The sequence below is a fragment of the Tachysurus vachellii genome, chromosome 21 (genome assembly GCF_030014155.1).
Source record: "Tachysurus vachellii isolate PV-2020 chromosome 21, HZAU_Pvac_v1, whole genome shotgun sequence".
Lineage (NCBI taxonomy): Eukaryota > Metazoa > Chordata > Actinopteri > Siluriformes > Bagridae > Tachysurus > Tachysurus vachellii.
In genome coordinates, this window is record NC_083480.1 from 913053 (window position 1) to 930552 (window position 17500).

Genomic DNA, 17500 nt, shown 5'->3' on the forward strand with positions numbered 1-17500 from the left:
GGGATACATGAACAGTCTGACATACTAAAACCGAATGAACAACAATAGAGCCCTCTAACAAATTAGCACACATCTTTCTCCTTGTGTTTCTGTCTCTGTTTCTGATTCTAATCCTGATTCTGATTCTGGTTGATTGGTGGATCGACGGGTGATGTCACACAGGATAATGAAGATTGACAGGAGATGTCCAATGGTAGGGATCTGAAAAGATAGATAGTGGAGCAAAGAGAGAGAGAGAGAACAAGAACAAAAAATCGCCGTGGTTTTTGAACTGTGACCTCAGTTTGATCTCTTTCACATGTGTCCCAAGTTTGGTGTTGATAGCTCATTTAGTTCTTGAGTTATTGACATTTTAGTAAAACTGGCTCCTCACAGTCCGAACGTTTTGGGGCCCCTTAAGGACCCTGAATCAAAATTTCGACTTTTTTTCGATAATTATTGACATTGAGACTCCAGAGAATATTACTGCACTGGATTGGTCTCGATCAGGCGAAAAACCTAGGACTAGTTAGCAAAAGTAGGTTTTGGATAAAATGCGCTATAGCGAGAACATTTGTAATGGCGGAGATGAAATCGGAGATATACGTTTTTTAAGTCATGAGCCAAGGATTCCAATGATATAAAGCACTTGAGATTTGGACATACGGTTTAGGAGTTATGGGCACAAACGCTATTGGCCGATTTCGCTGAGACCTTGGCCCTGAGTAACTGTGACCAGTACTACCATCTGTTTGAGCTCTCTAGGCCTTACGGTTTGGGCTGCACGATCGTTTGTAGGGCGGAATAATAATAATAATAATAATAATAATAATAATAATCCTAACGAATACAATAGGTTTCCAGCGCTTCGCGCTTGAACCCCTAATAATAATAATAATAATAACCTCTGACGCCACACACACGTGCACGCGCACGGCTCGCCGGTCAGGACTGACCCGCGCACACTACAACGCAGCTGTTGGCGCAGCAACGCCACGAAGCCACGCCCCCTCACTGAGCCGCCTCTGACCTGGCGGACCAATGGGCTGCTGCATTTCCTGGGTGGGCGGGAGCGCGAGACCTAAAACCCCGCCCACTACTTCCTACAAAACAGACCGCAATGATTTAGAAGTTCAGGAATCCCGTGTGACGTCACCGCGGGTGATGTAATGCTGCTGTAAATAGAGCTCAGTGTCACCGGCTCGGTGTTAGCGCGAGGAGCAGCGCTCGTGTCGGTCTGTGTAACTTCAGGTAAGTTACTTTTACTGTCTTACACTCAAATAGGTATGTTCACAAATAGTGTGTGTGTGTTGTGTGTTGTGTGTGTTGTGTGTTGTGTGTGTTGTGTGTGTTGTGTGTGTGTGTGTTGTGTGTGTGTGTGTGTTGTGTGTGTGTTGTGTGTGTGTCTGTATGTATGTATGTATATGTGTGTGTATATATGTGTATATGTGTGTGTGTGTGTGTGTGTGTGTTGTGTTGTGTGTGTGTGTGTGTTGTGTGTGTCTGTATGTATTTATATATGTGTGTGTGTAAAGGTGTATATGTGTGTATATATATGTGTGTGTGTGTGTGTATATATGTGTATGTGTATGTGTAAAAGTGTGTGTGTGTGTGTATATGTATATGCGTGTGTGTATGTGTGTATATGTGTATATGTGTGTGTTTGTGTGTGTATGTATGTATGTGTGTGTATGTATATGTGTGTGAATGTATGTATATGTGTGTGTGTGTGTTTGTGTGTGTGTGTGCGTGCGCTGATGGATATGAGTCTATTTGAAGACCTGTGACTGCATGTGGCAGACAGACACACACACACACACACACACACACACACACACACACACACACACACACTCATTCATAAGTGGATGATCTGAGAGTCCTGATATTTAATAACTACACTGTGTGTGTTTCTCTGGGATGAACTGAATGGTCTTCTTCAGTGTAACATAAACATCCCTGGGAGTGAAATGACCAGTGAACCGTGACACACGTGTTTCATACAAGTTTCACCAGGACACTGACCCTCAGTGTTCTACTGTGTCGGTGAGCATGATGTCACTCTACGGTGTAGTATGTTTGATGTCACAACTGGACAGATAAAGACTGACATAAAAGAGAGAGGGAGAGAGGGGAGAGAGAGGGAGAGGGAGAGAGGGAGAGAGAGAGGGAGAGGGGAGGGAGAGGGAGAGGGAGAGAGAGGGGAGAGAGAGAGAGAGGGAGAGAGAGAGAAGGTAGGGAAAGGAGAGAGAGACAGGGAGAAGGGAGAGAAAAAGAGAGAGGGAGAGAGGGGAGAGAGAGGGAGAGGGAGAGAGAGAGGGAGAGAGGGAGAGAGAGAGAGGGGAGAGAGAGAGAGGGAGAGAGAGAGAGGGTAGGGAAAGGAGAGAGAGACAGGGAGAGGGGAGAGAAAAAGAGAGAGGGAGAGAGGGGAGAGAGAGGGAGAGGGAGAGAGGGGAGAGAGGGAGAGGGGAGAGAGAGAGAGGGAGAGAGAGAGAGAGTAGGGAAAGGAGAGAGAGACAGGGAGAGGGGAGAGAAAAAGAGAGAGGGAGAGAGGGGAGAGAGAGGGAGAGGGAGAGAGAGGGGAGAGAGGGAGAGAGAGAGAGGGGAGAGAGAGAGAGGGAGAGAGAGAGAGGGTAGGGAAAGGAGAGAGAGACAGGGAGAGGGGAAAGAAAAAGAGAGAGGGAGAGAGGGGAGAGAGAGGGGGGACTGAGAGAGAGGGAGAAAGACAGATGGAAAGAGAGAGAGGGGAGGGAGAGAGAGAGAGAGACAGAGAGAGGGAGAGAGGGAGAGAGAGAGAGAGAGAGAGAGAGAAGAGAAAGAGATAGAAGAGAGAGAGAGGAGATAGAGAAGAGAGAGAAGAGAGGGGGGGAGAAAGAGGGTGAGAGAGGGGGGTGGGAGAGACATCAGTGTGTGCTGCTCCTAATGCTGTAATAATGGTGTAAACAGGAGGATGCTACAGCATTTACAGACTAATCCTCATTCCAGTTGGTCTTCAGTCTTGTTAGTGATTCTAGTTAAAGGGAACATTAAACACAACCAAGTGACCTACACATCAGTCCACACTGCACTAGGATAAGTGTGGTGTTACACCACCTAATCACAACACCTGGATGATCTGTAGCACCACCTGTGGGGTTTGGGGATTATAGTGGCTTCAGTAGTAGAAGGTCTGATGATGACAGAGAACACAACACACACTCGTGATGATCACTTACAGTGTGTGTCCATTCCTTAAGGGGAAACTTTATACTTACACAATTTACATTCTGTTTGTTATTATTCATATCATTATTGTTAAAGAAGTGACAGCAGTGTGGACGCGTGCGTGTGGACGTGGTAGTCTAGTGCTTAAGAAGGTCATGAGTTTGAATCCCCAAGCTGCCACTGCAGGTCCCCTGAGCAAGGCCCTTAACCCTCAATTGTTCAGCTATATAAACTGAAATAAAATGTCAAACATCATTGTGGATAAGGGAGTTAAATGTGAGTATTGTGTGTGTGTGTGTGTGTGTGTGTGTGTGTGTGTGTGTGTGTGTAGGCTCTGCACTTCTCAGTGATGAACACTGATCAGGACGGGCTATATGTATGCACTGCTCCCGGATGCACTCAGGTGAGTCACACCTGGATTCTTGGTTGTTCCAGCTGTGCATATGTATTGGTACCCAACACTATCTGACACTGACACAGATGCTGAACATTACACCAGCTCATCCCAGTGTTGATCTCTGTAGCGCTTCCATAGAGAAGATCATCTGATCGTACACAGGCACAAGCATGAGATGACCCTCAAGTTCTCCTCCATTAAGTCTGACAACACATTGTCAGGTAAGACATTTCCTGTCACACACACACACTCACAAACATGAGAAATTCCTTCATGGGTTCATGGATGTTTTAGTGTTTTTCCATCATTGTGGCGTGAATATGATGATGTCTGTAGGAGGAGTGTTTAAGTAGTTGGCACGTGAGTCAGCAGGTGGTGCTATGAAACCAATAAAAGATTTTCTAACCTAAGTGAAGTGTGTAATCAGACAGTGGATTTGATCCAAAACGAACCATAAGGCTAACGTACCATGCTAAAAGGAGTGCACAGTGTCATTAAAACTAAACATGATGAGTGATGTAGCGAATACTAATAAATTCATTTGAATATTTTACAAATTTTACTTTTCACTCAATTTGTTGTGAATTATATGATTTGTAAATGATAAAAGAATGCAAAGCCATACTTTTATACCTCACCGTGTGTGAACTAACCATGCGATCTGTGCTGAAGTAAACACTAGCTGAGTTAGTCAAACACTAGGGGGTTCACTAGCATGCAGTGGATGTTAGCTGGCTAGTTAGCTCATGTTAAACCTACATTTCTAGTTATGTAGCTACCTGAGCTTTACCTGTACATCCTTATATTTAATATAGAGCCGTCTGTTCAAATACTGCAAGAAGAATTTATTTAATTAGCTCCTTTCCACCCCAGACTGGATTCAGCTAACACACTGTGGAATATCTGATCAATAAAACGCTCAGTTTCTTGGTATTCTGTTTGTTCATCAGAAATCTAGGTTGTGAGCCTCAGCAAATCACTTGGTCTGAAAATAATGACTACCCCGAGTGTGTGTATAGCAGGTGGATATAACCCCTGTGCATTTCCTGTCCAATGTTGACTCACTATATGTGTAAATTATTCATCAAACGGCTGTGACCGTGTCCTAGCTGATGTAGGTGTATTGTGTATTTGTGCTGTGTGCTGCTGTGTAGATCAGACTCCGACTCCAACACGCTTCCTGAGGAACTGTGATGAGGTTGGACTCTTTAGTGATCTGGAGCTCAGTCAGGCATCAGATGAAGAAGCTGAGGAATCAAAACAGGTACAGTAGGTGAAATGTGTAACACATATGTGTTTGTATGTGTTTGTATGTGTCTGTATGTGTGTCTGTATGTGTGTAAGTATGTGTTTGTATACACACACACATACATATACATACATACACATACAGACACACACATACAGATACAGACACACATACAGACACATACAAACACATACACAGACACAGACACAAATACACACACATACAGACACACATACATACACAAACACAGACAAACATACATACACATACATACAAATACAGACACATACAAACACATACAGACACACACATACATACACAGACACAGACACACATACAGACACACACATACAGACAAACAAACACACACACACACACACACACATACATACACACACAGACACACACACACACACATACAGACACACATACACATACAGACACATACAGACACACATACACACACACACAGACACACATACATACACACACATACATATACATACATACACATACAGACACACACATACAGATACAGACACACATACAAACACATACAGACACAGACACAAATACAGACACACATACAGACACACATACAGACACACACACACATACAGACACACATACGCATACAGACAGACACACACACACACACATACAGACACACATACATACAGACACACATACACATACAGACACACATACATACACACACACACACACATACAGACACACATACATACAGACACACATACATACAGACACACATACACATACAGACACACATACATACATACACACACACACATACAGACACACATACATACAGACACACATACATACAGACACACATACACATACAGACACACATACATACATACACACACACACATACAGACACACATACATACAGACACACATACACATACAGACACACATACATACATACACACACACACATACAGACACACATACATACAGACACACATACATACAGACACACATACACATACAGACACACATACATACATACACACACACACATACAGACACACATACATACAGACACACATACATACAGACACACATACACATACAGACACACATACAGACACACATACAGACACATAACTTCCTCGGTTGCCACAGAATGAATAGGATTTTAATTTAATATTACATGTCTTCTGGTGGCTGGAACATCATCTTCATGTTCAGTGTTCTTCAGACCTTTTCAGGTCAGGGTTCATCAGGAGAGACTCAGAGTGAGCGTCAAGGCTCCCAGCAGCAGCAGTGTGCCATGGCTCAGTTACACACAAGCCTTCTGCACACACACACCTCCCACTCTTCATCTCACTGCTCTATGGTACGACACACCACCAACACACAGTGAGTACTGCTGTACGCACACACACACACACACACACACACACACACACACACACACACACCTCCCACTCTTCATCTCACTGCTCTATGGTACGACACACCACCAACACACAGTGAGTACTGCTGTACACACACACACACACACACACACACACACACACACAAGTCCCACTCTTCATCTCACTGCTCTATGGTACGACACACCACCAACACACAGTGAGTACTGCTGCACACACACACACACACCTCCCACTCTTCATCTCACTGCTCTATGGTAGGACACACCACCAACACACAGTGAGTACTGCTGCACACACACACACACACACACACACACACACACACCTCCCACTCTTCATCTCACTGCTCTATGGTAGGACACACCACCAACACACAGTGAGTACTGCTGCACACACACACACACACACACACACACACACACAAGTCCCACTCTTCATCTCACTGCTCTATGGTACGACACACCACCAACACACAGTGAGTACTGCTGCACACACACACACACACACACCTCCCACTCTTCATCTCACTGCACTATGGTACAACACACCACCAACACACAGTGAGTACTGCTGCACACACACACACACACACACCTCCCACTCTTCATCTCACTGCACTATGGTACAACACACCACCAACACACAGTGAGTACTGCTGCACACACACACACACACACACACACCTCCCACTCTTCATCTCACTGCTCTATGGTACGACACACCACCAACACACAGTGAGTACTGCTGTACACACACACACACACACACACACACACCTCCCACTCTTCATCTCACTGCTCTATGGTACGACACACCACCAACACACAGTGAGTACTGCTGTACGCACACACACACACACACACACACACACACACACACACACCTCCCACTCTTCATCTCACTGCTCTATGGTACGACACACCACCAACACACAGTGAGTACTGCTGTACACACACACACACACACACACACACACACACACACACACCTCCCACTCTTCATCTCACTGCTCTATGGTACGACACACCACCAACACACAGTGAGTACTGCTGCACACACACACACACACACCTCCCACTCTTCATCTCACTGCTCTATGGTAGGACACACCACCAACACACAGTGAGTACTGCTGCACACACACACACACACACCTCCCACTCTTCATCTCACTGCACTATGGTACGACACACCACCAACACACAGTGAGTACTGCTGCACACACACACACACACACACCTCCCACTCTTCATCTCACTGCTCTATGGTACGACACACCACCAACACACAGTGAGTACTGCTGCACACACACACACACACACACACACACACACACACACACACACTTCATCTCACTGCTCTATGGTACGACACACCACCAACACACAGTGAGTACTGCTACACACACACACACACACACACACACACACACTTCATCTCGCTGCTCTATGGTACGACACACCACCAACACACAGTGAGTACTGCTGCACACACACACACATACACACACTTCATCTCACTGCTCTATGGTGCGACACACCACCAACACACAGTGAGTACTGCTGCACACACACAAACACACACACACTTCATCTCACTGCTCTATGGTACGACACACCACCAACACACAGTGAGTACTGCTGCACACACACACACACACACACACACTTCATCTCACTGCTCTATGGTACGACACACCACCAACACACAGTGAGTACTGCTACACACACACACACACACACACACTTCATCTCACTGCTCTATGGTACGACACACCACCAACACACAGTGAGTACTGCTGCACACACACACACACACACTTCATCTCACTGCTCTATGGTACGACACACCACCAACACACAGTGAGTACTGCTGCACACACACACACACACTTCATCTCACTGCTCTATGGTACGACACACCACCAACACACAGTGAGTACTACACACACACACACACACACACACACACACACTTCATCTCACTGCTCTATGGTACGACACACCACCAACACACAGTGAGTACTGCTGCACACACACATACACACACTTCATCTCACTGCTCTATGGTGCGACACACCACCAACACACAGTGAGTACTGCTACACACACACACACACACACACACACACACTTCATCTCACTGCTCTATGGTACGACACACCACCAACACACAGTGAGTACTGCTACACACACACACACACACACACACACACACTTCATCTCACTGCTCTATGGTACGACACACCACCAACACACAGTGAGTACTGCTGCACACACACACACACTTCATCTCACTGCTCTATGGTACGACACACCACCAACACACAGTGAGTACTGCACACACACACACATACACACACACACACACACACACACACACTTCATCTCACTGCTCTATGGTACGACACACCACCAACACACAGTGAGTACTGCTGCACACACACAAACACACACACACATACACACATCACCAACACACAGTGGGAACTGTTACACGCACACCACCAACAGTGAGTACTGCTGCAAACACACACACACTACCACACACACACACACACCACCAACACAGTGAGTACTGCTGCAAACACACACACATCGCCAACACACAGTGAGTTACACTGTTACACACACTCACACACAAACACACACCAATACACACACCACTAACACAGTGAGTACTGCTGCAAACACACATACACACACACACATCCCCAACACACAGTGAGAACTGTTACACACACACACACATACACAAACAACCACCACCAACACACAGTAAGTACTGCTGCACATACACACACAGTTAGGTAGATAGTCATCATACACATGCACACACACACACACACACACACACATATCCTGTATTCTGGACATATTCTGGACATTCCCATGCACATCATTTCACCATCCACTTTGAGCACCTTCTCGTGTATGGAGTTTACTTCTCAGACCTTCATGTGACAGCAGCACAGTGTATAAACTCAGAATGAAGAACAAGTCTGATCTCTGTTGTAGCTCATTCACCTAGGTTTAATCTGAGGTGATTTTCTGCTCAACACAGCTGTATAGTGTGATTATTATTATTGAGCTTTATTATTATTATTATTATTATTGACACCTTGAACCAATCTGGCCATTGTCTTCTATCACCAATGTGTCTCCACTCACAGACCTGTTCCAGGAGATCAGCAGATCTGAAATGCTCAGTCCAGCCCATCTGACACCAACAACTATGCCATGGTTAAAGTCACAGAGATCAGACTTGTTCTTCATTCCGATGTTTGATGTGAACATCACCTGAAGCTCTTGGTGTGTATCTGCAGGATGTTCTGTATTGTGCTTCTGCCACATGATTAATAAAGGAGTAGGTACACAGGTATTCCTAATAAAGTCATGTTTATTTGTTTCAGTACTCATAATATCTCATTTTTTTCCATCTCAATGACTGAAGGCCAGTCCCCAGCTGTCTTCACAACCAGCAGCGCCACCCTGTGGCGTGTGCCATGCCGGCGACCCCCTCTGTGCGTGTGAGTAATTGAACCAATGTTGTGTCAGTCAGCTGTATCTTCTGGTGTTTATCAGTAATCAGGTCTGTGCTGAACTCAGAGTTTATGATGACCCATTAGTTCCTCAGGAGCTCTCGGCTGCACTATTATAAACTGTGTAGAAAGGACATTATTTACATTTACACTATTTACTGTAGAGTGTCACCCAAATGAGGATGAGGTTCCCTTCTGTGTCTGGTTCCTCTCAAGGTTTCTTCCTCTTATCATCTCAGGGAGTTTTTCCTCATCACCGTCACCTCTGGCTTGTTCATTAAGGATAGGGAGAGATATCTAGTATTTTATATTTTAAATTAATATGTTTAAATTCATTTTAAATTTTAATTTTATACATTCATTTATTTATTTTTATCCTTATTTTTCCTTCTTCTTAATATTATATATTTATTTCTTTTTCTCTCTCTTCTGTTTCCATACTTCTGTAAAGCTGCTTTAAGACAATGGGAAGTTGTTTAAAAGTGATATACAAATAAAATTGAAAAATAAAATAAATAAATAAAATTTCACTGAATTGAAATTGAATTGAAGTAGTTTCAGAAAAAATAAAGGAAGTGACATTTAGGCTGTTGTTCAGAATTTAGCTTTCATTTATAATAAAAATAACACACAATTGTAAAAAAATAAAAAACAAAACACAATTGTAACACTCTCAGGAAAAAACTAGCATCTCAATAGGACATCTTCTGTCCCTTTAGTCTGTATCTTTAACCTGGGAAGGAACTTTTATTCAGCTTTTTCACTGCTGGACCAATAAATTATTTTTGACTGTTTCAAATATTCATACTAAAAGTGCAAATGGTGAACCTGTGGTGGGACCAACAACAAGGAACAGTAGAGCTTTGGATCAGCACACCTTAGCAGATTTGTATTCATTTCCCACTGTACTGAAGGTCTTCATGTGTGTGCTCAGTGAACTTGACTTGAGTTGAGGACGTAACTCATTTATTTGTAAACTATCAGATGAACACACAGTTACCAGTGAACCCCAGGATGACTGACATACCAGGACCTACTCTGTCCAGATCAGGACCTGCACCTCAGGTACAGCACAATCCCATCACACTCCTCTCATATGTCCGTTTGGGGAGATTTAATGTCCACCCAGTTATAACCAAGGTGCTGCTCACTGATACCTAGAGTTTAATTGCAAAGTAGCTTTGAAGGACAAACTCTCTCCGTTCACCGTCTTTTAGAGGTCGAAGGTCATGTTTTGCCAGACTCAGTCAGAGGCTTCCAACCAGAATCTCATGGGTCATATGATGGAGGTGATGTCACCACAGCACATGAGAATGGAGCTACCGCTAACACACTTGCCAGCATTGCCTCATCAGTCTTATCTGCAGCACAGCTTGAGCCAGTCACAGCAGAGACAGGTCCATCAGCATCAAAGCCAAGAGCAGTCTCCTCACAGCTGTGCTCACCATTCACCCCCTGAACACCTACACCCAGGCCCAGCGCAACCTCCAGCGAAACACCTCACACATCATCAGGTACCATTTTCAGGTTCCAGAGGCTTTATTTTGCATTTTTACTGATATTCTTATCAATTGATATCATTCCTTTTCTTATTTATTTATTTATTTATTTATTATTTTTAGACATCTCCAGTTCCCAAAAACACAGTGTGTGCAGAATCTCCTCCGCAGACAAGTGGAGGGAAACGCAAACGCTCAACAGACGAGGATCCAGATGAGCGCAGGCGCAAGTTTCTAGAAAGGAATCGAGCAGCAGCATCACGCTGCCGACAGAAGAGGAAGATCTGGGTGGTGTCACTGGAAAAGAAGGCAGAGGAACTTACACACACAAACCTGCAGCTACAGGTACTGTAGAGAAACAGCGGCGACTCATTGTAGTGTCCAGTGTTCCTTCTTATTTACAATCTGGCAACCCTGTCATTTACTGTCCTGTCCACTGCACTGTAAATGTTAAGGCAGATTCTAATCTCCTCTGTTTATTTATACCGGCTGTGTTTCAGAACGAGGTTACACTCCTCAAATCAGAGGTCATTCAACTAAAGCAGCTTCTGCTGGCACATAAAGACTGCCCTGTTACTCTGAGACAACGGGAAACACAAGGTGAGAAACACATGTATACTCTTAGTGGTCACATTATTAGGAACACAGGAACATTTGGTGCACTCCGGTGCAGTTTCGGACTTCTCATACACATACAGCATTGTGGGTCAGTTATCTGTTCACACGTGCGCATACACTCAGTAGCCACATTATTAGGGACAACTGTTGCTGCTTATAATCTAGTCCACGGTGGTCCAGACAGTATCCTTTTATAAACTTCTTAAGAATCAGAAAGTGTAAGTTACAGAGAAGGTGTAACGATAAACAGCTCAAAGCAAAGGTTGGTGTCACTAATACACCGACAGCCTAGTGTACATACTGTATACACACATACTGCATTCAGTAAAGCTAGTAGAGTCTAACTGATTTGATGTTTATGTTCACATGCAGTTGGCAGCCCGACAGGAAGTCCCCTCCAGACACAAACCATCCAACACAACAGCATTTCATCGTCCAGCACCACAGCAGCACACACACACCTCAGCACACACTCACACGCCACATCCTAAAGGCAGTCTGGACACACCAACACATTTCAGTGGCTGAGTAAAAGGGAATTTGTTGCCTGTTATAGCAGATATCAATATTTGATATATGATTAATCTCCAAATCCCTATGATTCATCTCAGTAATGATGTCATGCGTCAGAAACAGGAGACGTCCATATTAATGTGGATGTCTAATATATAGATGTGTAACGACGGAGGAACACCGGATCCACTCGCACTGTGACTGACTGGAAGAAGCCAACTGAAAGAGCTCACCCTCACTTTTGCCCAGTGGGGTTTCCTCAGGGACGTTCTCTTCTGGCAGGATGTGTGTATGTTCCTTGTGTATGTTCCTTGTGCACTTTGTTTGTTTTTGCCTCAGATAAACCGTTGTGTATAAAGATCTAAGGAGAACATTCTTCACTTTTTGTATGTATCGATCAGGGGAATGTATGCTCATGTAAATAGAAACAGATAGTTTTGTATGACTTTGGATTGCATCTGCACCTTCTGCTCTGACCTGCACTTGTGTCCTCGTGTGTCCTCGTGTGTCCTCGTGTGTCCTCTGGAAGCAGTTCTACGAGCGCTTTTTTCAGTGAACCACTCAGGTGTCACGTACCAAATGAAACTGAACTATCTTAACTGCTTCATTAACTATGTTTATATCATTTACTTATACTGTATAGGAGGAATTATCCAGATAATCTTCCGGTTCTGGTGTGAACACAGACGGCACAGATACCTTATTTCCCACTGACATATCACACTTGATCAGTGAGCAGATAATAAAATCCTGACACTGTGCCAATAACACCTTTTGTGCATTATATACAGCGCAGTGTTACATGTTTAAAACGTGTAAAATGTGTGTATGTTGGGGGGGGGGACAATCTAAATGCTGTAGCTGAAGACAATATTTTCCATGTACAGTTTTCCAAAAAAAAAAAATACACACACACACACACACACACACACACACACATTATATATATATATATATATATATATATATATAGATATACACCCATCCATATTTCTTTATTTTTGTACCAGCTAACTAACAAATGTTATTGCTTTTTCTAATAAAAGGACTTGAGCTACATTCTTCTTGTCTTTCTTAGAGCCTGTGGGATTATCATCTTAAACTGAATAAACATTACAACTGGAAATCATTGTTATTGTTTTTTTGTATAATATGATAAAGTTACTAATTTATTGTAAGTCAACACCGATAATAAAACACACAAATGTCTCAAACACACTTCCTGTCTTTTGGAACATTTCCTCCTGTTTATTTGTGCTTAATAACAGATGTAATGAACAAGTCACAGATTCATGTTTAAATTCCATCAAGCCACTGAACACATGACGCTGGAGCTTGATGTTAAGTGAAACAGGAGCGTTGTGTGATAATGACATATGCTTGTAATCTACTTTGCACACACGGATACAGACACATGAGGGAAATGATTTGTGCTGTATGACAGGTTTAGTCAGAGAACCTCGGCATTACACAATCATCATCTCTGCCGTCAAAAAAACGGTCAACCGGAAACTGGATCAGATCTCCGTCCTCAGCCAATGGGCGCCCGCTCTGGTAGCCACTGAACTCAGAGGAGACGCATGTGGTTGCCATGGCAGACCGGAAAGGTCTCCGAGTGGAGTACATGTGACGCACGTGTGTATGCGCGGACGATTTCCGGGTCTTGATCCTCCTCCTTATGATGTTCCCCAGCCAGACTCCACACACCAGCAGGACCAGAAGCATGTTGGCCCCCACCACCGCCGCGGTCACGTGCTGAAGCTTAACGTCGCTTTCCGCTAACGGTGATGTGGTGACGAACCCCGCACAGTGATCTCGCGGTGCCACCGGGCACAAAGCGCCACCCAGCACGCTTTCCGCACAGGTGATGTAGGTGGAGTCTGCACGGAGCTCCTGTAGTGTCGCCGCTCGCGCTGAGCCGTCAGTGTAAACATAGCGCGGGAAACGGACAGCGTGGCCAAAGCGGTCGAACAGGATGCGGAACATCAGCGTTCTGCCCTGGACAGTGCGCGTGTCCTCAGCTGTGCTCCACGACACCGTGGCCGAGTCGAAGGTTATGTTGTGCACGCTCACGTTCACGATGTACCGGTTGAACTGACAAGCGTCCATCACCTCCACACTTCCGTCTGCGTGATGATCCACGTGTCTGTGTGGCACGGCACGCCCAGGGTTCTGTAGTGCATCATTCAGCTCACACATGCTGGACTTGTTCTCCGTTAAAGTGAACATTTTGGTTGCCTGCGTTCCGACAAGGGCGGAGGAGGAGTTTGCTGTAGCAGGTCCAAGCTTCACCTCTTTCTTCCTCTTAATCGTCGTGTTCTTGTGACCTGTCCCTGCATCCCGGAGCACCATGTCCTCCTCTGTGTCTCCTCCTCTCTTCAGCCTCTCCTCCGTTACACCTGGCGGCTCCTGGCCTCCTGATCCGCGAGCCTTTTTCACTTGGCAGTGCCTGCTACCGGTCCGGTGCGCGAGCAGCTCCGTGTCGTTCACATGGTCCAGATATTTACCCTCGAGTGTGGGTGGGTGATGGCATCGCACGAGCGCTGTGAGTAACTTTCCACGGGCGCGCATCTCTACCATCCACCCCTTCAGCTTCTCCATGCGACAGTCACATTTCCACTTGTTTCCGCTCAGCTCCAGCTGGAACAGAGCGGCATTTGCTGCGAAAGCGCCACCGGAGATCCTCCTGAGCCGGTTGTTGCTCAGATCCAGCACCCGAAGGTGGGCGAGGCGAGAAAACGCGGTGGGATCAATACGTGTGATCCGGTTATCGCTGAGATCGAGCCGTTCGACGCGTGTGAGCGGCTCCAGTACACCAGCCTGGATCTCCGTTAGCTTGTTGCCGTCGATTGTAAGCTCACGGAGGCGCGCGAGTCCTTTCAGCGTGTCGTTGTCCAGCCTGAGAATGTTGTTGTTACTCAGCGACAGCTTTGTGAGCTTTTTAAGGTTCTGAAACACGTGACTGCCGATGTGCGTGATTCGGTTTCCCGAGAGCAGCAGTGTGACCAAAGACCTGAGCTGGGAGAACAGAGGCGTCTCGCGCAGATGCGTTTGCTTATTGTCTGATAGGTTTAGAAACTGGAGTTTAGTCAGACTGGAAAACGCTTTGTGGTGAATGTGCTGGAGCTGATTAGATTCCAGATGCAGGAATATCAGACTAGACAGATGTTTAAACACGGACTCACTCAGTAGCTCTATAGAGTTCTTATCCAGTCTTAACCGGACCAAACGGTCCAGCTTTCCGAATGTGTCTCCTGTCAGCATCCGGATGTCGTTATCGTTGCCGTACAGCACGCTGAGTTTCTTTAACGGCCCGAAAGTCCCGGGGTGCAGCTCCGAAATCTGATTGTGCCCTAGATAAATCTCCTCGAGCTCAACGAGGTTTTCGAACGCTTTCGGATGCACGCGCCGGATCTGGTTGAACTGCAGATCGAGCCGCGTCAGGTGGCCATAGTGTGCCAAAGCGCGCGCGCTCACGTTACCGATAAAGTTCCCTGCCAGGCCGAGCACGCGCACGGACCGGCTGCTCTCGGGCACGGCACGCAGGCCGCGGTTGGCGCAGAGGACGTGTTGCGCGTGTGGACAATCGCAGAACTCAGGGCAAGCAGCGCGAGCGCACAGCAATAGCAGCGAGAGCGCGCCCGCGTTCCACAGAGCGAAGTAAGAGAGAGCGCGCTTCGCCATAGTCTCCGCCAAGTCCCCTGCGCTATGGACATCACTCTGTCCCCTTTAGCGAAAAAATAAGATCCAACATCACAAAGTCCACATGGCTTTACACAGTGTGGCGGAGTTTTATCCTGCACTTCGTGGTGAAGGAGACAAAAGTCGGAGCCTCGGAGACTCTAGTTCCACAAGTGGTCATCTGGTGCAGATCACACACACACACACACACACACACACACACACACACACACACGTAACTTTGAGTTAGAGATCGCCCCGCCCCTTTCCACTCTGCGGCCAGATGTGGACAACGGTCTGCTAATCACACACACACACACACATACACACACACAAACACACACAGAGACATACACACACACACACAAACTCCCAGACACACGCAAACACAGACACACACACAGACACACGCAAACACACACACACACACACACATCTGGTATATGGGAAAAAACAGACTTGACTTCCCGTGAGGGTTTGTGTGGGGACTGAGTGCTGAACTGCAGTCTTTTCTTGTTTAAGATCCGGAGAAAGCCTAGAGTTAGTGTTAAGGTTATTAATGACACATACTTAACATTAAGTGTAGAGAGACAGAGAGGGAAAAGCACTGAGCATGTGTACACTTTCACAATAAACCTGAGCACACTGGCTACAGATCACATTTTAAAGCTTAAGGACTTGTGAATAAATGGTCCAGATGTCTCCTATTTGCACAGACTTTAAGAGATAACGGAGTTCAAAAGCTCCCCCCCCCCCATTATAAATAATCAGTATAAGTGCATGTAGATGGTGAAGAAAGTGAAGGTCAGGTCACACACACAAAGTGAAGGTCAAGTCATACACACAAAGTGAAGGTCAGGTCACACACACAAAGTGAAGGTCAAGTCACACACACACACACAAAGTGAAGGTCAGGTCACACACACACACACACACAAAGTGAAGGTCAGGTCACACACACAAAGTGAAGGTCAGGTCACACACACACAAAGTGAAGGTCAGGTCACACACACACACAAAGTGAAGGTCAGGTCACACACACACACACAAAGTGAAGGTCAGGTCACACACACACACACAAAGTGAAGGTCAGGTCACACACACAAAGTGAAGGTCAGGTCACACACACACACAAAGTGAAGGTCAGGTCACACACACAAAGTGAAGGTCAGGTCACACACACACAAAGTGAAGGTCAGGTCACACACACACACAAAGTGAAGGTCAGGTCACACACACACACAAAGTGAAGGTCAGGTCACACACACACAAAGTGAAGGTCATGTCACACACACACACAAAGTGAAGGTCAGGTCACACACACACACACAAAGTGAAGGTCAGGTCACACACACAAAGTGAAGGTCAGGTCACACACACACACACAAAGTGAAGGTCATGTCACACACA

The 17500-nt window shown here is 45.6% G+C and overlaps 2 protein-coding genes across 3 annotated transcripts; one reads left to right on the plus strand and one right to left on the minus strand.

Moving 5' to 3' along the window:
- Positions 1 to 1088: 1088 nt before the first annotated feature.
- Positions 1089 to 13307, plus strand: creb5a (cAMP responsive element binding protein 5a). 2 transcript variants are annotated; one of them, XM_060857094.1, is made up of 11 exons: positions 1089 to 1230; positions 3515 to 3586; positions 3708 to 3801; positions 4735 to 4844; positions 6058 to 6218; positions 9692 to 9767; positions 10764 to 10844; positions 10997 to 11293; positions 11402 to 11623; positions 11779 to 11878; positions 12569 to 13307. In XM_060857094.1, the coding sequence occupies exons 2-11, from the start codon at positions 3533 to 3535 to the stop codon at positions 12574 to 12576; spliced, it is 1203 nt and encodes a 400-aa protein (XP_060713077.1). In that variant the 5' UTR covers positions 1089 to 1230; positions 3515 to 3532; the 3' UTR covers positions 12577 to 13307. The 2 variants fall into 2 exon arrangements, with proteins under 2 accessions (XP_060713077.1, XP_060713076.1); XM_060857093.1 differs by lacking the exon at positions 12569 to 13307 and adding an exon at positions 12269 to 12556.
- Positions 13308 to 13778: 471 nt separating this feature from the next.
- Positions 13779 to 16210, minus strand: tril (TLR4 interactor with leucine-rich repeats). The gene has a single exon (XM_060857087.1). It carries the CDS (start codon positions 16091 to 16093, stop codon positions 13856 to 13858), a length of 2238 nt encoding a protein of 745 aa, XP_060713070.1. The 5' UTR covers positions 16094 to 16210; the 3' UTR covers positions 13779 to 13855.
- Between the last annotated feature and the right edge of the window lie 1290 nt (positions 16211 to 17500).

Coding starts and splice junctions, on each gene's coding strand:
- creb5a (XM_060857093.1), top strand. CDS start 3,533: ATGAACACTGATCAGGACGGGCTATATGTATGCACTGCTCCCGGATGC. Junction 11,294..11,401: donor AACACCTCACACATCATCAG/GTACCATTTTCA, acceptor TATTATTTTTAG/ACATCTCCAGTTCCCAAAAA. Junction 11,624..11,778: donor ACACAAACCTGCAGCTACAG/GTACTGTAGAGA, acceptor GCTGTGTTTCAG/AACGAGGTTACACTCCTCAA.
- tril (XM_060857087.1), bottom strand. CDS start 16,093: ATGGCGAAGCGCGCTCTCTCTTACTTCGCTCTGTGGAACGCGGGCGCG.